This window comes from Zosterops lateralis, assembly GCF_965231275.1.
Source record: "Zosterops lateralis genome assembly, chromosome: 16".
Taxonomy (NCBI): Eukaryota; Metazoa; Chordata; class Aves; order Passeriformes; family Zosteropidae; genus Zosterops; species Zosterops lateralis.
The window spans coordinates 14,930,512-14,958,294 of NC_139776.1; the positions used below are offsets into that span (position 1 = coordinate 14,930,512).

Sequence of the window (27,783 nt, forward strand, 5' to 3'; positions counted from 1 at the left end):
CAGCATGAAAGATGCTGTTTTTCAGGTACACACAAGCAGGGAAAGATGCATCTGATGACCTGCTGCAGCTGAGAAGAACATGTATGTTCCATCCTGCCTGCCACACAATGGGTCACCAATAGCCTGGTCAATACCAAAAAAACAGGTGTATGTTAGAACCACAGCTAAGCCCTATTATCTCTGAGACTCATCAGCATTTACCAGGAAGAAACATTCCTAAAGACCCAGTTGCAAAGTTAAAGTAAATCCACTGTTTCTGGTAGCTGCCTGCCATCTCCAGCACTTGAAGGACTCAGTGGCTGCTCTGTCAAGCCCCTCTTCATCAACTCTGCTCCCTAACTTTGCTGTTCACATGACAATACACAGAGGGCTTGCTGCCAGTAGGACTGCTCATGGCAGCACTGAGCTCCAGCCCCTCCTTACCTGTTATACCAGTTAAAGAGCAGCCAGTTCATTCCCTCCAGCTGATACTCCCGCAGCTGGTTGCTGTTCTTGTACTCCCGGGACTTCTCCAGTTTCTGCCAGGACTCGGATGCTGGGCGCTCCTAGGAGGGGACAGCACGAGCGAGGTCCATGGGAGATGCTAACGCCCAGTGAAGACAGATCCTGCTGCTGGGCTGCACATCAGGGACAACACTTCAAAGCAGTCACTGACAGCTGAGTCACAGCAAGGGCTGGCCTCTGGAACCCACCCTCAGACCTCCAGAGGGGAGGATACAGGGCTTGCACTGCAGCATCAGGGACAAGATCAACACGGCTGGACTGTGGCAAGACACAGCCAGTCGCTGCGCCCAGGGCAGCAAGCTGCCAGCCGGGTACGTTACCTCAGGGTACGTTACCATGTGCTTGATTTCTGGAGGGATTTGGAGGGCTTCAAACTCTTTAATCTTCCCTGGGTCAACATCCTCCTCCAGCTCCCAGGTGCTCTCCTCATAGGGCAGTGAACACCACTTCACCAAGTAGTGAGTCACCTCCTGCAGCACAGAGAGAGACAGGCTCAGAGACAGGGAGGGTCAATAGCTCTCCAGCCACCCTGTGCCAAGGGTCCTCGAGGACAGGGAAAGCTGTGCAAGGGAAGGCTGGGAAGGCTCAGGGTGCTCAGAAATGACCCACAATGTACATCATGAGGCCGGGCCTCCTGCAAAGTCTCCCCCCTTCCCTCCATGGGGGAAGTAAGAGATGCAGCTTCTCACCTCCCCAGTGTCAGGGTCCTTTGTGTGAGCCACCTCCAGAATTCGATCTACCTCCACGTAGTCCGGGTTGAACAAATCCTCATCAGGCTGTGATGGCAAACAGTAAAGCAGGTGATAAGTTCAAGGTGATTCCAGGGTTAAACAGATGGGCACAAGTAAACAGCTGCGGGGCATCTGTCCCCAGGATGCTGCTAGCTGTGTGCAACACACCAAGTGCCCTGGACACAGGTACAAACATCTGTCTCTGGGCAGGGAGGATGCAGGAGCCTGGCAGAAGGCAAAGCTCTTTCTTTGGAGCAGTCACATGCTCTGTGCTGCCCTTGCTGGGAGGCAGGGATGTCCTCTCCAGCCTATCTGGCCCCAAGGTACAAGTCCTATTCTGTCTGCTCCAGCTGATGTGCAGCATCCAGAGCTGTGACAGCCACAGTGCACAGCACCCAATGAACCCCAGGGCTGCAAGGAGTGACACCTTGGTCCCTGTCTCTGCCTTCCCTCTTGCCCCACCTAGCATAGTCCTTGGAGAGACATGGCCTAGGGCTTGGGAAGGAGAAAAATCAGGCTTCTACGCTCACAACTCTCCAAGCCCCAGTTAGTTACAGGAAAAGAGCATGTGCTCCTTGCTGAACTGTCAGTGGTATAGAGTGTTACAACACATGCTTTTTTTTGTGTCCTGAGAAAGACTGCAAACAGACTTGTGAGTGAGAAATTTGACACACACTCCCAACTTTCCAGCTACAATGGAGAAATTTTCATAGCCTACTGGCCCGATTTACACTTGTAAGGGGCAGTTTGAGGAGACCCAACAATATCTCTGGAGCAGCAAGATAAATTACAGAACACCTTTCATACTAAGCAAGATTAATCTGCTTATAGAACAGAGCAGGCAGCAGCTCCCCTAAGCCCAGATATTTATAGTTCCCTCTCTCCCACAGCATCTCTGCTCCACCACAGAAGCACCTCCAGCCCTATACACTGCCCTCGCTCCCACCAAGCAACTCTTCCAGAGCTGGCAGTGCCTGGCAAGTGACACTTGTCACCCTGCTCATAATTCCATCAGTGACACTACAGGTGTCCAGGGCACAGTCATGGACCCTCAGCTCCAGCCCTGGTGCCTTTGGGCCTGGAGATGGGCTGGTCTCAGCAGAAAGGTGTCAGGGGCAGGTCCTAGCCTGCTCGTCCATGACACTGGGGTCAGGCACCACTGCTCACTGTGCTCCACTCTAACCTCTGTAAAAATATGTTTCATCTGAGCCTGCTTGTTCCGGAAGCGCTTTATCTTCTGTGAGATCCTGGGGTCTTTCTCCAGCTCCTCCAGTGTTGCCCATTTACAGTGGAGGTAAGAGCTGCAGGGGGAAAAACATCAACAACACATGACCAAGAGGCCTTTGGTTCCAAACCCATCCACCACACACAGCAGCATGGATCTCCCAGCGATCCAGAGAATGCCCAGCCCATACCTATGCCTATGCCACCCCAAACTGGGGAAAGCTATACCCCAGGACCCTGCCAAGACCAAGCACTGAAGCTGCAGCAGCTTCCCTGCTTCCCACCACCACAGCTGGCTCAGGAGGACAGGGGCAGGAAAACAGGGATGCTGGGGCTGCAGCTAGGGATGGGATGGAGGTGGGAGCACACAGTCCTTGCTCCTGCATGCACAGGGCCCACAAAAAAAAAAAAAAAAATCACAACACTGCACATACAAGTTCCTGTACTTGACGTAGAACTCCTCTGTCTCAAATGCCAGGCCTCCAGGATGAGCCTGAAACCAAGGGAAGGAGAGTAAGTGACAGTCAGAGGCTGTGCAGAAGCTGGGGGGGCGAGGGGGGGGGGGGGGGGGGCATGCTCAGCCATCCTCTGCCTGGCCACAGGCTCCCGGGACTGAGCCCCAGGGATGGGGAAGACAGCCAGGCACTTGTGCTGCTGCCCTGGAGACACAGTAGCCCTGGGGAACATGATGTGAGACCACCTTTGAGCATGGGAGACTCCAACACATTCTGGGCATCAGCCCAGGCCTGACTCCTCTCCAGAGGCTTTCTGGTGCTCAGAACAGGAGACATACCACACTGATCCACAGTTCAGAAAGGTGCCAGTCTGGGCATATCCCAGCACCCCACTGTCGCCCCTGATTTTCTTGCTTTCAAGTGTTTGAATCTTTGCAGCCTGATTCTCACACTGCTTCATGTAAAAAATACGTATTTTTAGAATTTATCTATGTGTTTTGCATAGTTGTTCTCTGAGAGAGAATTTGATTGATGGTCACAGTGATCAATGGAGTCAGGAGGTTGTAACCTTCTTGGGCCAATCCTGGCCCTCTGTAAAAAGTGTATATAAGAATGGAGTCAGAGAAATAAAGAGCTTCCCATGTTTGACCCTGCTGCTGCCTGCGTGTCCTCTGTGAGGGTCCACACCCACGTCACAACGTGTGACCCCTCTAAGTAAAAGGGTAACACCCCACCACAGGAGCCAGAGCACTAACTGCTGCTACATCTCATGTCCCTGCTGCACAGGGCAGCCAGGTCCCATTTCTCCTCTGCTAAGGGACTTCCAGCCCCACTGACATCTTTGCCACTCACCTCCTTTTGCACCATCCTGGAGGCAAGGATCTTCTCAATGATATTGGCATCATCCTCGGGAGGCTCCTGGGGACAGGAGAATAGAGAGAGCACTGTTTTTCTGGCTCATCACGTGCCCCTGGCACTCTCTCAGCACAGAACGGCTGCTCTCTCAGTTCCCCAGCCAGGCAGACAGACTTGGCACTGAGAGCTGGGAGAACTGTGCTTGGGGAGCCCTTGCTGGGTGCGAGAGCGTAGGTGCTGCCACCTACACTCACCCTCTGCCCGTCCTCTTCAAGTCAGCCAGGCCACAGAACTGTTGGGTTTGCTGTATGGGTCCTTCCAGCTACACCAGGGCAGCCAGAGAGGGTGGAAAGTCTGCCAGAAAAGAGGAGGGAGCTTGGGGCACATTTGCCCATGGACTCAACGAAGGAAATATGCCAAAATGTGCACATTCCTCCTCCAAGGCATTCTTCGTGCCACATTCTGGTCATGCCTTGGCAGTTATACAGCCCCGTAGTGCTGTATGGCCCCAAAGACCAGGAGAGCAGGCAGCATTATCTGTCAGGCCCTGCCACATGCCACTCACACATTATCATCTGCCCATGGCCACAGGACATGGGCAACAGCACCTCACCCCACCCCTCTCCATGCAGCTCTTCCTGGCAGGTCGAAGTGCTGACTCCTTCCCTCTGCAGGCTTCTACTCTGTCCCCAGTAACTCACCCATAGATCCCTCTGCTGGCACCCAGGGGCTCCCAGCACAGCCCACCTCGCTGGGCACAGGCTTTGCTGCAGGTGGCCCTAATGCCAGCTCTGGGAATATGGAAGCTCTCCTGGCTGTGGCTGTGCCAAGACAGCCCCACCGAATACCAAGGGACAAGAGAGCCAGGCTTGTACCTGTCTGTGCTACAGAGAAGACACACACAGGAAGGTTCAGGGGAGATGACAGCCACCAAAAACATGGAGCCTGCTTGAGCATTAGAAATATCAGCTCTGCTTTAGTTTGAAGATAGTATAGCAGAAAGAGGAGCAAAGTGCAGAGCAGAAAGCAGAAGGACTCTGTTCATTCCCTTCCAATGGATGCAGAGTTTGGACCAAGGCAAAGGAGCCCTGAGCTGTCACTTTGCAGACTAGAGTCTCAAAGAAACACATGGGGCAGCCTGGGGAAGGACAGACAGACAAGCCATCCCACACCACTCATCTGAAAGTGTCTGAGAAAGCCAAGACCATGCCCAGGGCCACGGCAACCCTTCCATCCCCAACCCAGAGGTGACTGCTGCCTTGGCACTGTGTTTGAGTGAAGGGCAGGATGTTTGACCCAGCACCACAACATAATGAGCAGGGAACAGCAAGTCTGTCTGGGCCCCTTGGCTGCCATCTGAGGCCTAGAGCAGGATTTCTGCCCTATCTGGGGAACTCTGCCCTACACTGACAGCTGAAGGCAGCATGCAGAAGTGCTCCTGCCAGAGTCACTGTGCAGTGCCTGCTCCCCTATGCCCAGGCATTCACTCGGGCACTGGTGGGCTCTGCTTGACCCTCCTACAGAGGGTTTGTGTGGACATGGCCATCACACCAGTCCAGTGCTCTGGTACTGGGAGCTCCCATGCTGATCCACAGCCCTTATACAGGCTTCCACTGGATTGTGGCTCCTTGCTGGCTGCCTGAAGGCTGCTGGAGGAGATCTGCACTGCCCAAAGAGCTGTTTAGGACCACGTCCAGGATGCAGGAGCAAAGCTGCAAGTCCAAGCCATGGAGAGAGCAGTCCTGAGGTCATGGCACCCACATCCTGCCCTGCCTGTCAATTCCAATCCTGGGAGCAGCCACCGGCAGGCCCAGCTGGGCAGGATAGCCAGGCCTCAGAACAACCACTTAGCCTGGCTGCTTTGGACATCAGCCTTAATGACCCATCTGGAGCAGGACAAACTGAGATGGAAGTTTAGGACTGAGAGGAAACAGGGTGGGAGCATGGACACATGCCAAAGGCAGCTCATCCCTGCTGCTTTGAAAATCCCACTTGGAGAGACGACTGCCAGGAGCCCAGCTGGGACACAGCCTCAGGCAGAGCTGAAGCAGCACCAGCAGTATGTCCTGTGGGTGTGTGGCAGCCCCAGGCCAGGCATGGATCTTCAGGTCAGGGCTTATCAACAGAGCTAATACCCACCAAAACCTTGAGAAGAAGGGACTGGAGAGGGTAACAGAAACACCATGAAAACAACTAGTGACCATAATTAATTTACGGTGGCAGCTTTGTTAGTGACCAGAGAGATGGAATGAGTTGCAGGATCCAACACACAGTCTCAGACAGGCAGGAAGGAGCAGCCAGCACCCACCAGGGGCCAGCACTGAACCAGTGGGAAGAGGCAGAAGGACAGCAAGGCCCAAACCACAGTAGCACTGGGTGGTCCCTGCCATGCTGCCCAGATCCCTGCCATGCTTCCCAGCAGATCAGCTCAGCTGACAAGGGTCAAGCTGGCATCACTACGCTCTAAGGCACTGATGGAAAGCAGCAATGCGGGCAGAAAATTATGACCTGGCTCCTACAAAGCCCTCAGCTGGCAGGGACAAAATAATAGAGTCATCATGGACAGGAGCTACAGAAACCAAAGTCAAAAGTGGGCATGGGCAGTGGGTAGGACATGTCCAGCTGTGTGACACATTCCAGAGGCCTTAGTCTCCAAGCAGGAGGGGGACAGTTAGTCAACACACCTCTCGTCCATCTCACATTTCCTGAAAAGCCAGCCTGAACCTTCCCAGACAGGCACTCTCTCACCCCATCCTTTAGCTGGGAGCCACCACTTCCTCAAGCCTCAGCATCGATATTTTGGGATACCCTGCATGAGGCAGATACCCCATACCTCACAGTCCCACACCCAGCACTACCTCTGCCTGCCATGCCAGGGTAGAGGCGGAGAGTGCAGAGGTTCGTCCAGCTCCCAGCACAGCAATTGTCTCTCCATCATCATCCACAACCTTGAAATCCAGGTCCTCATTGTACTTCCTCCTCTTCACCTGCCGTCCTGAGCGTCGTTTCTGTTTACAGGATGAAAAAAGGCAGTGCCTGGAGGCACACACAGACCAAGTACCTCCTCCTTGGTCAAATGGCAGAGGGAAAGCCCCAGGGCTGCCAGAATTCCTTCCACACCCTCCCCTGCCCCAGTAGGATGGGGGAGGTTAGGAAGAAGAGACACTCCTTGAGTTGCTGAGATCTCCATGATGACCCACAGAGCCCTATCAGTACCCAAGATGTCAGGCAGAGGAGCCCTTTAGAGAAGCAGGGTATGCAGCCCCTCCCAGGCTACAGGGCCAACGTGTCCTCTGCTGTGCTAGGAAAGGGAGCTGCCCAGCGCTGTGGTGGAGAGGGACACTCAAGGCTGAAACATGCAGGGCCCCAGGTCAACAGTGTGCATCCAGCCCTGGGCCAACAGCTGACTTGAGGCTGATAGAAGCTGACTACACCACACTGCTGAACGTTCTCTCTGATTCCTGTGCCCAGAGGCCCATGTTGTGGTCCCACTGAGAGGCAGCCAGAATTTCACCCACTGGCAGCCAGCTGAGAGCTTTGGACATACCTGGCTGTCAGCTGACTCCGCAGACTCCTCTGGGCTCTGTACTGATGGGCTCCGAAGATCCTGATCCAAATCCAAACTGTTCACTGGTATCTCATTTTTCCTCTTCCCTTTTTTCTTCTTCTCCACAGGGGTTTCTTTGCTGCCAAGGCAGACCAACAGTTAGATCATGTCCTGGGGATTTCAGGAGAGAGACAGCAAGCACCCACACAGAGCACCGCCTCCACCCAGAGGCAGCTCAAGGCTTCTGGGACCTCTCCCAGCACTGGGGATCTCCAGTCGCTGATGCTCATTAAGCGTACTAAGTGTTTCTCCATCCAGTTCCAGATCACTGGGATGAAAGGGTCCAACTGACCTGCCTGGTGTGGAAATTGGGTGCTCTCACCAGCCAGGGGAACAACCCCACAGGGGCTGTAGGAGCTGGGGCTCACAGGGTCTAGCACAGGTACAAAGAGGATCTCTCCACTGCCAAACTCAGTATTCCAGGGCAGCAAGGTGCACTCCCAAACACATCATGTGCTAACCGAAGTCAGAAATAAAGTTCAGCAGCTCCAGAGGCAATCCATGTCCTGGCACCCTGGAAACAAACCTTCAAGCCCACTCTGAGGACTGGCCCCACTGCTGCTCACCTCCTGCATGTGCCACAGAGCCCTGCCAAACCCCAGTAAACTTTTACAACAAGCACAGTTCATGGTTTGTGTTCCTGAGTCACAGCAGTGAGCCCCCTCTCCTGGGGCAGCTGAGCAGACTGGCGTGAGCCTCCAGCTGGAGGGAGCTAAGCCTTGTGATTGCCACAGACACAGGTGGATGCAGATCCAACTCCCACAGGTGCAATGGCCCATCACAGCAGTCACTGCCAGCTCCAAGGGCCCACTGGGAAGCTCTGTCCCACCAGTCAACTGTCCTCCATGCTCAGGTCACGGAGGAGATTTGGGCTCTGCTCCCATGAACCCCGCCACCTTCCTGAAAAACATGGAAAGACAAGCCCAGTCCCACGGCATGTCCTCAATGTAAGGGCCACCTGCACCCCTGTCTGCACAAGGAAAAGGGACCAGGAAGCACCACGGGTAAAAAACAACTGCTCCCAGCATGCCAGCCCATCCTTGCCCTCTGCAAGAAACACTGTTAAGGGAATGGCTCCAAAGAGCTGGTGCTTGTCCCAGGGCTCAGCAATGCCTCCTTCCTCACTTCCAGCCCCACCATTCATTCCCTCCACATCCCAGATCTGCACAGTGGCAGAGGAACCATTAGTTTCAAAGTGATGCCAAGGTTCTAGTTCCATTTAATAAGAAAAACCTCTGTTTGCCTGTGACTAGCAAAAAATAAAAGTAAAAATCTGTTGTTCAGGCCAAAAATGTCCTGGCCAAGCATACATGCTTAAATTAGAGGCCCTGAAAATGCTCTGCGAGCGATAATTCCCAAGATATTGATTTGTAAGTCACAATTAACAACTGCTTCATTCATGAGTCAGTCATCGACTATGATTAGAAATAATTTAGAAGAAATTATGCCACCATTATCTGCCACTTAGAGGACTCCCAGCAATCATTCTATCTGCACAGAGTACAAACTAACTAACTAAACCAACTAAACACACTTTAGTTAGTACAAACTAACTAAAGCCTGCTGCTTGCCTTTCCCCTTTCTGTGCTGCCAGGGCTCCTCAGGCACCTCCCCAGCTCCATGTGGCCAGAGGAATACACAGCCATGCTCCCTGCAGAGCTTTCACGCTGACATGCAGGGCCATCCCTCACATCAGGGGGGTTTGCTGGTGACTGACCCAGAGCCCAAAGTAAGTCTGAGAAAAGGCTCAAAGAGGGGCAACAGAGGCAGGGAAGTTGTATGGAGGACCCATGGGCTAGACTTTCCAAGCAGCAGAGCTGGAACTAGGCCTCCTGGAAGGTGCAGATGAGTGGGAGGAAGCACCACAGGCTCAGGCTATACTAGGACAGAGCATCAGGAATGCAAAGAGCTTTGTGGAGCTCCCAGAGTCCCACACATAACATGTTACAGGGTTATATTACATTGTTTAGTTTGCATGAAGTGGCCTCTTCACCAGGGCTATGCTGGTACCCAGCACAGCAAGTTTGGTTGCCTTTTAGCCCCCCGGGGTATGCACAGAACTTGCTCTGCCCGGGTATGAGAGCCAGGGTTTCCAATCTGCAGAGGGGGTTACCCTGCCATGAGCCTCATCTCTGGCAGGGTGTCCATAGGCTACTCACTCACAGGTTGCAGAGGCATGGGATGCCCTGTATGTAATAGTCAGCACCCTGCAAAGGCACTGCTGGCAGCTGAAGGACTAACAAGAGTCATAAATGCCTCCATGGCCTGCTCTTCCCCTGGGTTCCCCTGCTTTGGTCTGGTCCCACAGGTCCTGCTTCAGGGGCAGATCTCCGTGAACTGCCTATATAACAGGTCCTTACTGGTGGAGCAGAAGCGTCAGTAGGAGAATCTGATAGCTGCATCTCTTATCCCAGGACCCTTCTTGAGGCCCAACGCTGCATTCATATGGGCTTCATCCTTCTCTTTCTTGTGTGTAGCCCTCTCCACCTCTATCCCACTGCTGCAGCCCTCCTTGGGGCCTGCAGGACCCCTTCCCTCACCCTCCCAGCACTGTCTGCTTGATCCCCCCATTCCCATCTGCTCTGGCTCACCAACCCATGATGAACATCTGCAGAGCCTGAGGTTCAACAAAGAACACAAGTGACAGCACTGCATGGCTCAGGGATCCACTGGGGACATGGCACCCAGCTCTCGTCCTGCTGAGCAACCCACACCTCCTCTTGTCCACAACAAGCCCATACCAATGGCCACCCCAGTGGCAGCTCCACAGCCATGGCCTCTCCAGGATCCAGCTGTCAGTGAGTTCTGAAGGAGTAGGGCTAGGGAAGACCAAATGACATTGGTACTCTTGAGACCTGCTCTGCTCCCAGCACACATTCTTCATTAAAAAGAAATCAGAGCTTCTAGCCAACCAGCCTGTTAATTAGAAGGCTGAAGAATTACCAGAGGCAGTGGCACTGGCTTGTGCAGTACAAGGCAGCCCTCAGGCCTCCCCCCACTGCTGGCTTTGAGTGCCAGCACAGCTCCACAGCTGCCAGGAGGGACAAGTCTTCCAGGAGAGGGAGAGGAGATGGGATGCACTCCACCATCCTCCCAAACCCGAGCCAAGGGGAGGCAGGCTGCTGCCCTGCGTGTGCACAGACCCTCATTTGCACATAGTCCAAGGTCAGGTTTTTCTCACTCACATACCCTCTTGCCCAGGCCCCAAATCATGTATGACAGGCACTCTGTCACACAGCACTGCACTGTCCTGGGTGGGACACCTACCTAAAGCCCCTTTTGCCCCAAGACACTCGGCATAAAGGCCAGACCAAAGCGTGGCTAAGACTCTCCAGTCCTCTTACGGATCTGGAGTCTCACAGGGCCTCATCCCCAAAAGAGCACCCGCCTGTCACATCTCTGCATGGCCAGAGTGCTCATCCCGGCATCCCAACCAGCACATCCAGCCTTCAGACCAAGTGTCCTGCACACCCAGTGCTGCTCTCTCCCAGATGCAGCTACTGCAAGCCCACAGTCCTGTCTACAGCAGGCACAAGGTCAGGGCCATACCATCACTGACCTGATCTTCTTGGGTCTTGACCTGGGGGCTGGCTCAGAGCCACTCTTCTTGTCTTTAGGCTCCTTCGGGGCTTTGGGTTCCCGAGGCTTCCGGGGCTTCTTAGCCACCTCCCTCTGCTTGGGCTCCTTCAGCTTCTTAGACTCCTTCACCTTTTTAGGCTCTTTTGGTTCTTTAGGCTCTCTCCTCCTCTTTGGTTTCACCTCCACAGCTGCTTTATCTCCCCCTTCCTGCTCTCCGAGTTCCTTTTTCTTCCGTTTCTTCTTCACCCCTGTGCCCCCACTGTCCTGCATCCCGTTCTGGGTGCTGGTCCGCTTCTGGGGACCCCCGTTGGGCTCCTCCTTCGGGCACTGGCACTGGCCACCTGTGTTTGTAGCTGTCACTGTCACCTGATGGGGTACCTTGTCCTGCTCTTCACTGCTGGCAAAGGTGTCCTGTGTCTTGCACTCCCAGGCAGACGACATTGGGGAGAGGCTCAGTGCTTTTAAGCTTGGTGGCTGCAGAGAGAACACAAGGCAACAGGTGAAACAAATGCCACAGGTGTAAACAGCAGGTGCCCCAAGGGAATCACAGCCCCATGAGGCTCCAATCATCAGTACAGCATGGCACCATCCCTTGGCATCTGGGAACTATGGCTAACAGCCACCACGAGCAGATGAAGCTCACCATGAGGAACCCCCCTTCTCTGCCCAACAGAGGCTGACAGACAGAGGCCTTCTGGCTCCCCCCTAGCCCATGCAGGTCCCAAGCAGAGGTGGCTGGCCCCAGTGTGTGCCCCAAACATTGTTCTGCCCTTGATCAAACACTCCAGACTCCACTTGGCTAATATAAGAGCAACCTGCGCATTCAGACCACTTCCTGCCTGTTGCTCAGAACCAGAGATTGCCCCAGTAGGGCAAGAAGAGGGAATTAGGGATGCCTTGCAGCCTACAGAAACAAAAAGTGGGCTCCCAGGTCCATCTGAGGCAGAGACTGAGGCAGAAGAAAAGGGTTCACTGCTTACACAAGCTGCTGGGGTGCCAGGGCTCCTTCCAGGCCAGGAGAGAAGAAGAGCTGCTCTTCCTACTTCAGCACTTCCTTTGTTTCCCATGAACTTTCCAGCAGTGAACACTGAAAGGAATTGAGCTGCCTCCTAGGTGTGCTTGGCCTCAGCAGGCATGACCAGACAGCAGCACACAAGGGCCCTGCTCTCCTCAAGCAGCAGGAGTGACTGTGGGGAGGGCCCAGGCTCAATATGCAGCAACCTTAACTCCAGCAGAGCAGCCCAGGCTGGCAGGGCTGGCAGGGGACAGCCCAAGAGAGGGAGCTGTGGGTGACAATTCTCCATGGGAACCAGAAACATCCCTTGCAGCAGCTACCAGAGCAAGAGTGAGCAAGGGATGCACAAAAGAGCAGGCAGAAGTGCAGCTGTGTGCTCCAAGGATGGGGAGAGGAATGTGTCAGGTTCCATTTCAGCTGCTCTACCAGTCAGTTCCCATCCCAGCACCCCAGCTCCTCCTAATGCATGGCTCAGCCATGACCAGAGGGAAGCAGTGGCCACCGCTGAACTTGCTCATCACTAGGGAGCTGACAGGGCAGCATCAGACCAAGCCTAGTGGCACAAAGGGCTGGAATGCTGGTCCTGCAACTGGGGGCTGGTGGCTGTGCCACGAGACAAGACACAGGCCCTTCCTACCAGTCTAGAGGTGTCAGCTCCTCGCAGAGAAGCTGTGGGGCAGATGGTGTGTGGCCCAGGAAGTGCTGGGCAGCATCTCCTGTGCCTGTGTGTTGCCCTGCCAACTCACACCCATGGCTGCCCTAGGCCAGGGGTGCTGCTTCCTTCACAAGCCTTTCCCTGGTGCTGAGATGGAGGTGCTAGTGCCTCTGGCAGCAATGCCCTGGCTCTGCAGAACCTCCACCATCCAGTTCCTCAAAACACCTAAGAACTGTGGGAGAGAATGTAAAACTTTACATCTTACAGGCTGAGGGCCGAAGCCCATCCAGGGTTGTCCAGGCACAGGGTGGTCCTTAACACTCAGACTTCTGATTTGGATTAGATGAAAGCATTAAATGAAATGGACTACAAGTGGAAAGGCTCCTGATGCCCCTGCAGGCACCCATGAGTGGGGCTGCAGGCTTGGCTGGCGTCAGTCAAGCAGGCTGCACCAGCACCCCTGCCCACGTGCACCCGCCTCCAGCCCTGGCCCCTGCTGCCATCTGCATCAGCAGCCTGGGATAGGGCAGCAGCCATCCTGCCACATGGACTAGCCATCACAAGACATCTAAGGAATTAAAGGGAACCTATTCAGGACCAGGAGAAAATCAATAGTGTTGATGCTGCTTCTGAGCCCACTGGCTGTGCAACAGGATCAGTACCAGCCTGTGCATTCCTCAGCTGTCGCAAGACGGGGATCAACTGCAACAATTTAGAATCATACAATGGCCTATGTTGGAAGGGACTTTACAGATTATCTACTTCCAACACCCTGCTGTGCATAGGGACAACTTTTACTAGACCAGGTTGCTCAGAATCCCATCCAACCTTGACTTGAAAACCCCCAGGGATGGGGTAGTCACAGCTTTTCTAGGCAACCCGTTCCAGTACCTCATCACCCTCACAGCAAAGAATTTCCTCTAAATATCTAATATTAGGTATATATCCATATATCTGTATTTCCTCCTAATATCTAAATCTACTCTCTTTCAGTTTGAATTGACTTCTCCTTGTCCTGTCACCATATGCTCTTGTAAAAAGTTCCTTTCCATCTTTCTTTTAAGTCCCCTTTAGGTAGTAATCCTGATAAGGACAATAGAACAGAACAGCATTTCACTCACTTGATAAGGATAATAGAACAAAACAACATTTACTCTTGTCAAGGACAGTAGAACACAACAGCACAGCCTTATATAAATAGATAAAGGATGTAACTTAGGCAAACAGAAGTCATGCAAAATGCAACCAGGATGCCAGCCCAGCTCTGCAAGGCTGACAAAGCAGAAGCTACAAAAAAAGAGATACTATGTTTACTCAAAAGTGGGGGTCAAGGAACAGCCACCTAAAATGGACACCAGAAGTTGAAGATGGACCCCAAAGAACCATGTAAGGACTTCTGATAAGACATGCAACTATGTAAAATAAAGCCAAGGAAGTGGGGATAGCTAATAAGTATGTAATCAGTGTGTCTGATAAAATCCCTGTTCATCCAATACTTACCCACTGGAACAGAGGAAGGATCCCACCGAGTGACCAGCATGTAGCAATAAAGAATGCCTTCTTTTAATACTCAAAACTGTGCTATAAAGTTTCTATCCAGACAATTTCACTATCACTCTTTTAGGTAAGCCTCCTTTAGGAACTGGAAGGCTGCAATTATGTCACCCCTAAGCCTCCTCTTTCCCAGGCTGAACAAACCCAATTCTCTCAGCCTTTCCTCCTAAGAGAGGTGCTCCATCCCTCTGATCAACTTGGTGGCCTCCTCTGGACTGGCTCTACCAGTGTGTCTGGCGCTGAGGACTCCAGAGCTGGATGAACCACTGCAGGTGGGGCCTCACCTGAGGGGAGCAGAGGGGTAGAATTCTCTCCCTTAGCCTGCTGCCCGCTCTTCTTTTGATGTAGCCCAGGACATGGCTGTTTTCTGGGTGCCAGCACACACGGCTGGGCATGTGCAGCCTCTCATCCACCAGCACCCCCAAATCCTTCTTATCAGGGCTGCTATTGATCTGTTCCTGCCCCAGTCTGGATCAATATAGGGACTGATACCTGACCCACACTTCCTTAAAGATCTGCCAACTCTGTTCCACTCCCTTGTCCCAGAGGGCAATCTCCCAGGAAATCCCACTGACTATCTCCCTGAAGAGCTGGAAGTCTGTTTCCCTAACACTCACTGTCAGCACCTTGGCCTGGGATCCCTGTGAACATACATGTCACAGCCTGCCATGTTCCAGGAGCAGTGCTGGTCCCAGTCAGCAGTGACGGCCTCCATCTGGAGCAATCAGAAGCCTCTCATGCAGGCCCGGCCATGAACAGGCCATCAAATGCCAGCACATGGACAGAGAGGCAGGGAGACCAGGCTGCTTCCCACCAAGTGCTGCCAGCCCAGAAATCATACTCCCAAAACTGCTTGGTCTATCTTGAGGGGAAAATGCTTCATGTTATGCTCCTAAAGCCCACAAAAGCTCTGGCATACATATAGGACTGTGCTGCCAAGTACAATCTGCAGGGAGAGCCTGGCGCACTGCCATGAGCCAGGGAATGGGTTTTTTCTACTACTCCTTGATGAGGTTCAGTTTATCCTGGCTTCTTGTCAACAGGAAAAGCCTAAGAAAGCAATGCCAGTTTGTGCTCCTGCATGGCTCCAAAGCACTCCTGCTGTTTTGCCTGTGGCAGCCCGGCTGGCTCCTCATGGCAGGCAGGAGCTCATTGTCCCTAGGCAGCTGTTGCTGGAACACTGGCTGCTGCCCCTGTGCCGCAAGGGAAATCACCTCTGCTTCCAAATGGCGAGAGCCTGAAGGGCTGGTGTCACTGACGGGGACACGGCATTCACTGTAAGGAACTCTGCTGCAGCAGCAACCTCAGCCTGAGTGGCCTCAGATACAGGTGCCCATGAGCCAATAGGCTGCTCACTGCTGTGACTGGGCTACTGGCCACTATGTCTGCAGCCATGGCCAGCAATGACATACTACCACACTCAGACCCACTTCACAGTGGAGGAAAACATGTAGCTGCAGGAGCCTACACATGGCAAATCATAGCCCTGGGACATGCTGCAGCACGGCAAGGCAGGCGGCTCTGGGCTGCTCTGAACCAGCCAGGAGCAGCTCTAGGCAATGCTGACCCTGAGGGGGCAGGAGTGGGGCAGGGCAAGCAGTATCTCTGTACCCCATCAGCCCAGGCTGGTCCAGCAACAGACTGCACCCACACCATGATGAACCCACCCATAACCATGGGTGCCAAACCAGCTGGCAGCATTCAGTACTACAAACTTATAAAGGTATTGGGGAAAACCACTAATTTTAGTTAAATCCTGCTGTCCCCCTAAGTGGCTTCTGCTTCTCTGGGTGTGAGAGTCCTCCTTGTCACACACTCTGTACAATTCAGTTTTGCCATCTTCCCCCTGCAGAGCTCTTTTGGCCCAGCTAAGGCACAGGTGACAAGTCACCCTCTCCTTGCAGGTGGGCCAGCTCTCAGGCCACCTGCCTTATGCTGCTCAGCATTTCTTCCAACCCCACTGGCTATGGGGTGGCAATAGAAAGCACATAGTATCAGAGGTACCACAGAACAGTAGGAGGGTTTCCCTTTACAAACCACGGAATGCACCCTGGGACAACCTGTAGGCAGATGCCAAACTGCCACTGCTTTACAGTCACCTCCAGGAGCAGGGACAGCCCCCAGTAACAACATGTGCATGGCTGGTTCTCCCATACTTTACTGGGCACCTTTTGAGACTTTCATCAACTTTTCAGCCCCCATCTCCATTTCAGATGACAGGAATCAGGAATCAGTCAGCACAATTCTTCCCCGATTTGTGCTATGAAAGCAGCAATATCTTCCCTGTATTTGGCTTCCTTGCCTTTAACCATTCACTAATTCACAGAAAGACCTTTCATCAGGACAGTGCTTCATGTGTTCACAAGCATTCGGTGAGAAACTTCCTCAGCTGCTGGTTGGGAGCCCACGAGCCGTGCATCAGCCCAGCGACTCAGTTATCTTTAAAATCCCCAAGAGATTGCAAGGACTAACTCTGCTTTGGAGAAGTCATGTTGACTATTCACCAGTGTAGTATTTTCAGAAACAAAGTGTTTATTATAGTTCCTAACTATTTACTCTATACCTAAGTGAATCTACTGATCTTTAGTTTCAAATTTACTCCCCTCTCCCCCCACAGGGCCCCAACACTATTAGCAATTCCCAAATCTCACAGTGTTTCTTTAGAATTCCAGAGTAAAGACACTCAAAATGGGTGGCTTATGTTGCTTTGCTCAAAAATGTCTTTACCACATCCTTCAAGGGCAACTTTCTGATGTCTCTGGCATCAAGAGATTGGCTCTGGGTAGAGTGCCTATTTGACTGAGCTGTTCTGCCAGTGCTCAGTTTCCACAAGCCTTCCTTTGACCTCACCATATTTACTCTGTGACTCCTCTTAAAGGCTTTTTAAGTCCTGAGAGAGTTGGAAAAAGATTTGTTATTAGACTCCATGTCTTTGGTGGTTCCTAATGTGATGCCCTGCCTCGCTACAGGGTTACTTCTAAATTCACAGAGTATATGTCCTTTTTCTTACTATCACCTTTTTAAACTAAGTAGAAACATAATTTTCCATTCAACTGCCCATTCTACACATCTTTTTAAATATCCACCTAAGCAACTAGATTTGCTGCTTCTGAATATTTTGGAGGGGGAAAGAAGTAAAGATGACAACTTCCAGATTTTTATAGACAATGTCCATCTCTGAACCTCTGGTAACCCAATCCAAGCAGCCTCTGCTTCCCCAGAACACTTTTTATCTCCAGAACTACACCTTTGCACTGTCTCTGAACTGTTTGGGGTTTTTTTTGGTGATGATTGTAATGATTTCACATTTCCAGAATACACTATAAAATGGGGGAGTTTATTCACAGAGGAATCTTCTGTAAATTACATTTCATACAGTCCTTCAGTATCAGCTGGAGTATGAAGTCTTGTTCCATGTGTCTAACTACTGTAAAATAGAAGGTCAGGAGAAAAAAAGGTTTAAAATCTCCTCAGAGAGCTGCAGAGGCTAACAGAGGGCACTTACAATTGCACAACCCCGAGGGCAAATTCTAGGACAAAGCCAAGGTCAGGGTGGGCCTTAATGGCATGGTGTGCTTCCTTAACTTAAATTTTTTTTGTTTCATTTATAGTCTCAATTTGAATGCCAAGTTTTTATTCAGGATTTGAGGGAAAACACCACCAGGAGGTGGGTGGCAAAGCAGCTCATGCCCCTGTTACTTGAAGGGGTCCCTCTCCTCTCTCAAACAGTTGAGCCTTTGGGATGCATTGGCTGCTCCAGCCCACAAGGCTCACACAGAACCCCCAACCCTCTGCAAGCCCTCCAGCAAAGCTGGTTTTGCAGGGATGCGAAGGGACAGTTTACAAACTCCCCTCAGCACATGAATGGGAGCTGAGGAGCAGTGAAATTCAGCAGTGTTTTCCCTACACCTGCTCAGGACAAGGCCAGGGGGACTGCCCGTGGTGAGCCAGGGACAAAACCCACAGCCCCACGTGCCTGTGCCAGGTACTTGCAAAGGAACAACAGCAGAGAAAAGGAAACTGCAAAGAGAAGGTGGGGAGGGGAAGAAGACATCTGCTGCCCCATAAAGGTAGCACTGATTTACACAGCTTTCAGCACTTTCAGCAGCAGCAGTAATAACAATAATAGCAATAATAATAACTGTGAGAGGCAGGAGCAGAGAACCTCCTCTGGACCCACATGGTAGACATCACATGCCAGAACTGCCAGAAGATGTGATGGGGATGAAGATGCTGCATTCGCACTGCTGGATGTTGGAGCCTGATCCATATTCAAATCCTGCACTATCCCATGAGTTTGGGTGTGGAAGGAGAAAAGACCAAAATCTTCATGCCCACCCCATATTACATCCTGTAGGCTTTCCTCTCCAAGAGCAGTGTTCCCAGCAGGACAAACCTCTGCCACAGCCTCAGGATCTGAATGGCAGCTCTGTCCAGTAAGGAGGCCACAGAGGAGTTCTTCCAATGGTCACAACACCAAGAGCAGATCCACCTCCCCTGGCAACCAGGCTCAGACGACATCCATACAACACAGCCTCGCCAGGCAGTGTCACAGCAGCCAGCAGCAGTGGCCATGCCACATGCCACCTTGCACCTGAGTGCAAGGACCATTCAAGCAAGCCCTGTCTGCTGCAGGCTTGGCCAAGCTTTCCTGCAGCGCACCAGGAGAGCTCTGCAGAAGCCTGCATTTGGGTCTAGGGCATGCATCAAACCCCATGTAGATCTGTTCTGTATGTGTCCACAGGGACCCTGACTGTAGGGGTCATCAAAGGTTTCCTTGCTCTTAGGCAGAGACTGATGCCTGGGGGCTGCCCAGCAGTCCCATTGCCCATTTTCCCCCTCAGCACTAATTGAAGCCACCAGCCAGCCTGCCACTCCAACAGCAGCCCAGGATGCACACCATGATACAGCTCTGTCTCCCTGAGATGGTGAGGCTGGCTGTCACCAGCCCAGTCTATCCACACAGCTGGCTGCAGAGTCCAACAGGAGCAGAACAGACAGTTTCTTTCACACAAAGGGTTTTGGCAGGCTGGTGAACCAAACACTCCAGCAGCCCCATACCCACCAGCGGTGTGCACAGTATGGGCTGTTGTGCTCTGGTTTGCTCAGTGTCTGCACCCCTTGTTTCCAGCTCTTAATCCAATGCAGCAAGAAGCCAAAAATATACAAGTGCCACCTTCCATCATGTCTCCGAGCAGGTCTCTCTGCAGTCACCATGGGATGTGCTTGATGGAGGTGGGGCCTGGCTCTGTTGCCAAGATCCTCCACCAGAATGCTGCTCTCAATAACTACAGCTAGGAAGCTCTGTCTGGTGACTGGGCCAGCCCTGGCAGTGGGCACATGTGTTCCCACTACCCTAGCAGAGGGAATGGGTGGGGCAGAGGGCAATGCTGCTGCCCTGGGCTGTCCAGGCTGTCCTCCCCACTAAGTTCTCTCTGGCAGGGAGGAAAACCTGTGCAGCCCTTGGAGCTTGGGGGAGACCCAGCACTCCTGGCTGTGAGTGCAGAAGGGCACCCTGGCAGCTCACTGCTCTCCCTACCCTTCACCTTTACTGGGCCAGTACCCAAAACTCCTCCACGCACTCAGCACCGGGGGTCATCAGACCTGACAGTCTCAACATGACAAAAAAAAAAATCCAGACACAGCCTGGGACAGAGCTACAAGTGCCCTCAGGCTTGGACAGCCCCCACCCCCTTGTGCTGCCTCCCGCTCCAGTCTCGGTGAACTCTGGTAAAAACCTCCAACTGCATTTGCAGTATGTGAGACAGCAAAGCTCACTTTCGCATAAACAGACACATAAAATTCAGGAAAATCCATCATTTTATGCAGTGAGTGCTTGAAGCAAAGGCAAGCAGAGCTCCCGCAGATGCTCCCAGGGACCTCCCTCTTGCAAGGGCTGCCCAGCAGCCACATGGTGCCTTGCAGCCCTGGGCCATTCCCCACTTCCTCCCACTGCTGTCCCCACACTGCAGGGGATCCAGCCATTCCTGCCACTTCCAAGCCCAGGCTGGAAAAGCCAGAAGATCCCTCCAAGAGAAGGCTAAAGGGTCACAGGGCTTTCCATCTCTCCGTCTCCAATGCAATTCTGCTCTGCTCTCACAGTCCATGCAGGATGGGACCATTTCCATGGCTGTAGAATAAAGATTTAGAGGCACTGTGGGGTAACTGCATTTATTTTAGTTCATTATTTCTCTGGTTATTTAACAAGTCAGAGTTTGACAGAAATAAGGAGTAGAAGACCCTTCAGTGCCCAGAGACAAGCAGGATACAGACAGGAAAGGCAGCCGAGGAAATGATGGTGCTGAGCCTTCAAAGGAAATCTATCACTTGTCATTGCTCTTGGGGGTAACTAGGCACTCCTGTCCCATCTCCACCAGCAGACAAGGCACCCTGGCATGAAAACTTGTAAGTCATGAGACAAGTGACAGGTTTCACGAGTTAGTCACAGCTTGGTGACAAATGTACCAGATTTTTGTGCATTACTAAGGAAGAAGAGTTACGGAAACACAGCCCTTGCCTTTGCTAACAACAGCCCCACAGACGAGTGAATCAGCTGGAAGTGCCCTGTACCCCAACCCATCAAAATTTGCACAGGAAGAGAGGCACTGCTGCAGGGGGCACCAAGGGAACACAGAGAGGAGCTCCTCCCAGACAGCCCACTTCAAGACCCCATCTCTTCAGCCTAGGTTTCCTAATTCACTGGCAGTGGACGTAGGCAGGACAAAATACTGACCTAGGGCAGCCAAGGGCTAGAGAAAGGAGAGAACACATCCAATTCTTTTTCCCCAAGGCAGCTGGCAGCTAACCTGTCATCTCTCACCAGTATGAAGGGTACCAGCATTTTGCCAACCTTTTCATCCTTGGGCCTGATCCTACACCCATATAATGACCAACATAGAGCTTCTGCAGGTGAGAGGCTGGCAGGGAAACACATGGTTTTCGAGAGCCTTGGAACCACATAAGCCTCTCATCTTCTCCAGAGAGACTGTTCAACTGAAGGCAACAGCCCTCCTTGGTGCAATGAGAACTCTGTTTACAAGGTGTGGGCACTCCTGGGCTCAGGTGTCCAGAGTGATGTGGCATGCCACCCTTGCTAGTTTTGCCCCCAGTGCTGCTCATCTGAGCATTACAGGGAGCCACCCACCCCTTCATCACCTCAACCAGGCACCCAGAATGCTCTCAGAAGCCCTGCTTGGCCAGGCTTTTTTACAAACACTGCATTTGAGAATGCTGTACCCCACCCTGTGACATGCTGCAAGGTTTGTCCTACAGTGCTGCTGGTTTAGAGACCTCAGGAGATGAGCAGCTGGAACACTACCCCTCCTTGCTCACACCACATGCCTTTATCTCCCTCCCAGATTTTATCTGCAGCAACAGCTGCAGAAAACAATTTGTCAGCTGAGCCCTCTAAAATCTCTAAATGGTGAGGGAGGATGGTTTTGCTGTGCTTAAACCCCATGTCATTTCAGTAATCCTATTTCCAGAGCACACAAATCTGCTGTATTAGCCCAATGAGTGGTATGAATTTCTTACCTGGGCTTTGCTATCAGCGGAGAGAGATCACAGACCCACACTCCAAAGCACCCTGCTCTCCTCCAGGCCTTTGCCCTGCTCCATCAGGAGCAATCCAGCCATGGTGGTACACAAGAACTTCCATGATCCCTTCCTCCTCCTCACTTTGAGGCTGGCTCTGCTTCTTCACAGTATCTACAGGACACACTGCTAAACTCATTACTTCCTACAGTACTGGTGCTCTGAACACACACCTTACAGTATCTGCAGTATTTGCCTTGCTGCAAGCCCAAAACAGCACACTAACCTCTTCGAAACACTTCCCTCCCTTCCTCCTCCATCAACCTGCCATGGCAGTGATCTGGGGTGCCCTGAGCAGCACGCACTACTTCAGAGCTGGTTAGAAATGGCACAGGCTTGTGCTCTCATACAGATCTATCCTTTAGCTCAGTGCTCACTTTAATGGTTTCCCATTAAAAGCAACATAGACACAAATTAGCTTCAGGCAGACCAGTTTGTTTTATACCTCCAGCCATATTTCAGCCCCACAGGCAGAGCAACACTCCATGCATGTAACAGGTCCTTTCCCCTCAGCAGAGTCCCAGTGGTCAGGCTCTTTCCCTGCACGCAGTTAATACAGAGACCACTGATTCATAAATCTTCTCTGGGAGCAGCAGATTGTTATGATCCAATGCAGCAATCCAAAAATGACAGCTTTGTGAGATGGGATTTTTTTTCTGAGTAAGGGAAGAAAATTCCCTCTGTCCAAGCTCTCACAGCTCCCAGACATGATCTTTCGGAACCTCCCAGCTGGTATTAGTCATGGTGTATCATGTTAGTAGCAGCAATCACAGCAAACATGGTTTTGTAATGAAATTACAGCAAGAACCAATACTATGGACTTTGAAACAAAAAGAAGGGCTGTTCCTCCACTGGGGGCAGCACCAAGTCAAGAGCATTTCCACTAATGAAGATAAACCCCATCTTGTCCAATGGCCCCTTCAGGTTCATGCACTCTGGAGTGCAGCTCAAGTCAAATTTCAAGGAGCTGAGCTGCACCCCTGTCTGGAAAATCAAGACAACACTCCACATATCAGTTGCAACAATTTCCACATGGGACATGGTCCTCAGGCCTTGACAGCAGTACTGGGAGAAGGAGAGAGGGTCACAAACCTGTTTTTCTTTTTTCTGTATTTTCATTATCATCAAATCTGGGATGAATGCTATTTCTGCAAGACACAACACAGAAAAAATTCACAATGACAAGACTGCTGAATCTGAGGCACTCCGTATCTTTCTACTCACTCCTCCAGGAGGCTCAGCCTACCCTGGGGCTGCTCAGAGCAACAAAGCTGCCAGAATGAAACTCTCAGGGACAAGCTTGGGGACATCTGCTCTGCTGAGCCATGGCAAGAGCCTAACCACAGATATCACCAGAGTTCAGTGTTGCCTGAAACCCACTGGCCAAGACCAATGTGGCAGCCACAGTCCCAGCAAGAAGAGGCACATGTGGGGCTTGCACAGAACACACTTCAACTCCCCAGAGCCTCAGGTATAGCCCAGGCCCTGCTGAGAGTTTTGTCGGATGCTGCCAGCCCTGCAGCAGCAGAGGGAAGTAAACAAACCAGCCTCTGCCAAGCAGCAATGACAGCAGAAACAGACTGGAGAGCATGCAGGAACCTGACACGGGCTGCAAGCCCATGACCACGGAAGAGCTGCTATGGGGACAAAGATGGGGCAAGCAAAGATGAGATGAGCCATGTCTCTCCACAAGCAGCCCCAGGTGCAGTGCTGGGCTGGCTGTGTCCCCAGGCCTATGCCCCCACAACAGGGAGGACTCTGCATGAGTGGCACCCACCTTACAGCTAATGGGCAGGATGCATTGAGGGAGGGGTCATTTCCAACAACCCCCCTACACCAGGCCTGATCAGAGGGGCTGCAGTTGCAAGTCCAGCTCTTAGCAGCACCTTAGTGCTAGGGGCAACCAGGTCCTCACACTGTCCCCCTCCAGTGGACCAGTGAGGGGTTTGTGGCAATGCAGTACCATGACAGCTCTCTGGGGCAAAGTGTTCCCTCAGGCTCCCTGCAACCATGGCTGTGGTCCAGCTTGGCCAGCAGAACTTTTTAGCTGGTGTCTGCAATGGCCACAGCTCCCGGGTGCTGCCAGAGCAGCTAAACCCAAACACAGAGGAACAGCGCCCAGCACCCCTTCCCAGGCTTCATGCACTCTCAGGACCAGCCCAAATGGTAGGCTGACACGCACATGCCTAGGCTTGATTTGTCTGGGAACTGAGCATAGGTTGGACATTGCCAGATACAAGAGAAAGCTGGCCTCACCGCCTCCCTCCCACCAGTACTGTGGTGGCAGGAAGGCCAGGAAAAAGCATTGATCCTGGGTGGATGGGGCATTGCTGCAGCTCCCCAGGATGAACATGCTGTGACAGTCAAGAGGACAGGTTGAGGTCACAGTCTGTGCCCTCTCTACTGCAGCTTCAGCCACAGCATACTCAACAGAGCTGTAAGGAGTAGATGCTTTTTGGGCAGCCAACCTTCAGCAGCTGTCTGCTCCACAGTACCAACAGGTCCCAAAGAGCTCAAAAGTATTTGACAAGTGTTTTAAGACAGAAATCCCACAAACACCTCCCTCTCCCTTTGGTACCATGCAAACCCCACTCCATGAGGTGTGAGCCAGACTTGCTGGCACAAGAGTACAGCCTGCACTGCTGCCAGCCCATAGGCCAGCCCCAGTGACCTGCCCATACCCCCCCCAGTCTATCCCTCCCTGGCAGTAACACCAAAACTCAGCAGGTCCTACAGGTGGGCAGTGCTCAGGCCAGCATGAGGTGACCAATTCTGCATGCTGACGCTGGTCCATGGCTCATGCCACCATACTGAGAAGAGGCAAAGGCTGCTAACTCTGATCCTGGCTACATGGCAGAGGCCAGGCCATCCTGGCCCATACCTAAGTCAAGCTAGGTGGGAGCAAGGAAAGACACAACAGGAGTAGGGAGGAGTTTCATGGCATCTGAACAGGATGACACAACTTCTTTCTCACAACTAAGTGTCTTGGGGATGGTTTATTATCCTACATAATTTTGGAGGATTTTCATCTGTTTTGTTTTGTGCTCAGGGGTGGCTGCTGCCCCTGCTCCACCCTCATCCTTCTTGGCTCCAGGACTACCACCATGAATGGGAGCCAGGCCCGGGTTTCCAGAGGGAACTGGGGGTGAAGCGAGGGGCGGTTCTTCCTTTTTCCCCCTTAGCTGTTGGACTAATGATGCAGCTGGTGTCTCTGACCAAAAATCCTACTGTTTCTTTTGGGTTGTGGTTTTTGTTTTTTTTTTTTTTTTTTTCCTTCAGCACTGTGACTACACTTCCTGGGTTGTTTTATCTGCTGCTCCGCTGTGGGAAGCCAGGAACCAAAACATGTGCCCCCAGAACACAGGAACACCCTCGTTTTCCCACTGAGGACTGCCCCCCTGCACAGTCCAGATGTAGGGACCAGCCAGCACTGGTGAGAAATCCCACAGGGCCCCTCCCTTGCCCTGTTTGGGAGCTGGGTTGCTGCTCCCCAGCATCCCCACCGTGCCCTTGCTACTGCACTGGGGTTTTTTGCTACACCTTTTACCCCCAACCTGCTGGGAGGTCCCACGGTCCAGCCACAGCTGCAGAGCTTCTACTACCTGTTGCTTGCTACCTCTGGGTGAGCGTGCCCTGCCGTTCCAGCCTGCTGCTCAGAGGATCCTGCTCCAGCTCCTTTCATTATCCAGAGGGGCACCGGTAGCGGCTGCTTTCTGTGAGTTTCCTAAGGAAGCCCCTTCTCCATCCCTCCCGCCAGCCTGCCCGCCATTACCGTGTGGAGAGAGGCAGCCGAGCTTGCGCCACAGCGCCCCCTGCAGCCACGGGGGAATCATTGCAACCGCCCTGCCCGGCCGGGAGCCACCACCGCCCCTGCCGGCTGTGCCCGGAACTGCACCAAAGGGGAAGGGGAGAAGGTTGATACTGGATTTTGGGGGGCGGAGTAGGGTTCCAGAATTTTAATATGTACCATTTATTCAGCTAGTTTTTTTTTCTTTTTCTGTGCCTTGTAGGTACCCTTACTTCCTTTGTTAATAAACAGGGTTTTTTTCAGTTTTACTCCCTGGTATCCATTTCTCTCACTGGCAGAAGGAAAGGGAGTTACTGAAGCCCTTTCTCTTTAGAGGAAATGCCCATTCCAGGACACTAAGCCTGTCCTGTACAGCCTCTCCTGTACTGCTACAAATGTGTCCCAGGACAGCCCAGAAAACAGGGAAGGCTAAGTCAAGCTAGAAGACGTGCAGCTGCAGTGTAGGTGCTCTCCAGGAAGGATCATGCAGAGATTTCAGACCAAGTGGGTGCAACAGCTCAGAACAATCCTGCTGGGCTCCAACAGCGAGCAGTCTCATCCCAAGGATGTGCTTGGAGCCAGATGCGTAGGAGACCTGGGTTCGGTTCATTTTTCACAGTGGCCTCTGTGCCAAGGCTCCAAGGCGTTCAGTTTACCCCTCCTTGCCAGCAGCACAAGAGCGCACTGGCCTTCCCCCACCTGCCTCAGCTTGGCTCCCAGCAGGGCCTGCCAGCACCCACCCAGGTGAGCTACTCCTACCCCAGCTCTACTTCCCAGCTCTCCCCTTACAAATTTAGAAACACCATATCATAGAACATGCTACGTTGCATGGGACCCATCAGGATCATCAAGTCCAACTCCTGGCTCTGCACACGTTGCTCCAAGAATCTCATCATGTGCCTGAAAGCATTGTTCAAATACTTCTTGAAATCAGACAAGGCTTGGTGCTGTGACCACTTTCCTGGGGAGCCTGTTCCAGTGCTCAATCAGTTTGCTGCTGGAGTAACCCAGAAGATGGATCTGGGGCACTCCAGCTCTTGTGGGAACTAGCACTCTCTTCCTGCTCTCTGTTTTCTTTCCATCATCAAAAGGCTGTGAAATCCCTCAGAACGCTGGCAAGGCATGAGATGCCTTCTGTGCTCAAGGAGGTCTCCCCACTACCACCTTGCCCCAAAGAATCACTCCGTGACACTGAACTTTAAGTACCTGGCACACCCCAAGGGTTTTTGCAGGCCAGTCAACCTGCTGCTCCCAGAGCCAGAGGAGAACTTACACCACCCAAAGAACTTCCAGGCTGTAAGCTGAGCCCTGGCACCCAGCATTACAACTCTAAGGTGCCTGTGCATGTCTCCAGCTGATATAGCTGTAGGTTCAGCACCAGGGCAGAATCCAGCAGCACAGGACTCTGCCGCAGCAGGAAAGCAGGACACTGGTAGCACCCTTCTGCACCCCTCCTCTGGGAACCACTGCATCTCACTAGTGCAGCTCTGTCCACCTCCAAAGCCTGGGGAAGGGCCACCACCAGCCCAGGGAGACTGGGGGGCATCTGTAGCCCTCTGCTCCTATCCAGGAGAGCTAAGGTCCCACATGGAGCACACAGGAGGTTTCACTGAGACGCAAGAGATGCAAGGGAAGGAGAAAGGTTCAGACATTGTCTGCAGAGCAGCAAAACTTCTGGCAAGCTACGGTCAAGATAAATACCTTGCTATAAGTTCCTCGTCACGGGGCTAGCCCAGGCTGGAAGTCTCTTGTTGCATGGCCCACAAGAGGCCTATCACTCAATTCTAGGTTTTCAGGATGCCTTTTTTTTTTTTTTTTTCCAATAAAGAATCAAATGAAAAACCATATATTGTGCATCATACACCTTGAGTGGCCTAGGACCCAGCATGTTCATTGCCTTTTCTACAGTGTTAGCTCAGGCACCTGCAGGAGCTGAACAAGGGCTGGAGGATGCCCAAATATTTTGTGCTGCAGTGAGTGGCTCAGCTCTGCTGTCTCCGGAGCCCAGCAAAGGGCTGTAGGGCCCTACTGCCACAAGCCCTGGTGCTGTCACACAGCCCTGGCCCCTGCTTTCATGGGCTGCTGTTCTGGCACCACCCCACCTCTTCCTTCCCAGGCACCCAGCACTCAAGTAGGGCAGGATCCCAAGCAGGCAGCACTGGGCTGCAGGCAGGGAAGGACAGCCAGTGCCAGGAGCCAGCTGCCCAGAGGAAGGAGCTTTAGC

At 52.5% G+C, this 27,783-nt stretch overlaps 1 protein-coding gene across 7 annotated transcripts in view; it reads right to left on the bottom strand.

Moving 5' to 3' along the window:
* Positions 1-27,783, bottom strand: part of CHD6 (chromodomain helicase DNA binding protein 6) — a 93,740-nt gene that overhangs the window by 34,407 nt on the left and 31,550 nt on the right. For 5 of the 7 annotated variants that reach the window (XM_083873041.1, XM_083873038.1, XM_083873043.1 and 2 more), the window contains exons 2-10: positions 10,936-11,429; positions 7,317-7,455; positions 6,628-6,777; positions 3,767-3,832; positions 2,894-2,952; positions 2,419-2,536; positions 1,194-1,280; positions 825-974; positions 424-545 (exon numbers count right to left, since the gene is read on the bottom strand). In XM_083873041.1, the coding sequence (XP_083729167.1) occupies positions 424-545; positions 825-974; positions 1,194-1,280; positions 2,419-2,536; positions 2,894-2,952; positions 3,767-3,832; positions 6,628-6,777; positions 7,317-7,455; positions 10,936-11,396 (1,352 nt within the window). In that variant the 5' untranslated portion in view covers positions 11,397-11,429. The remainder of the gene's footprint in view (positions 1-423; positions 546-824; positions 975-1,193; positions 1,281-2,418; positions 2,537-2,893; positions 2,953-3,766; positions 3,833-6,627; positions 6,778-7,316; positions 7,456-10,935; positions 11,430-27,783) is intronic. The other 2 variants (XM_083873039.1, XM_083873044.1) reach the window with 1 other exon arrangement.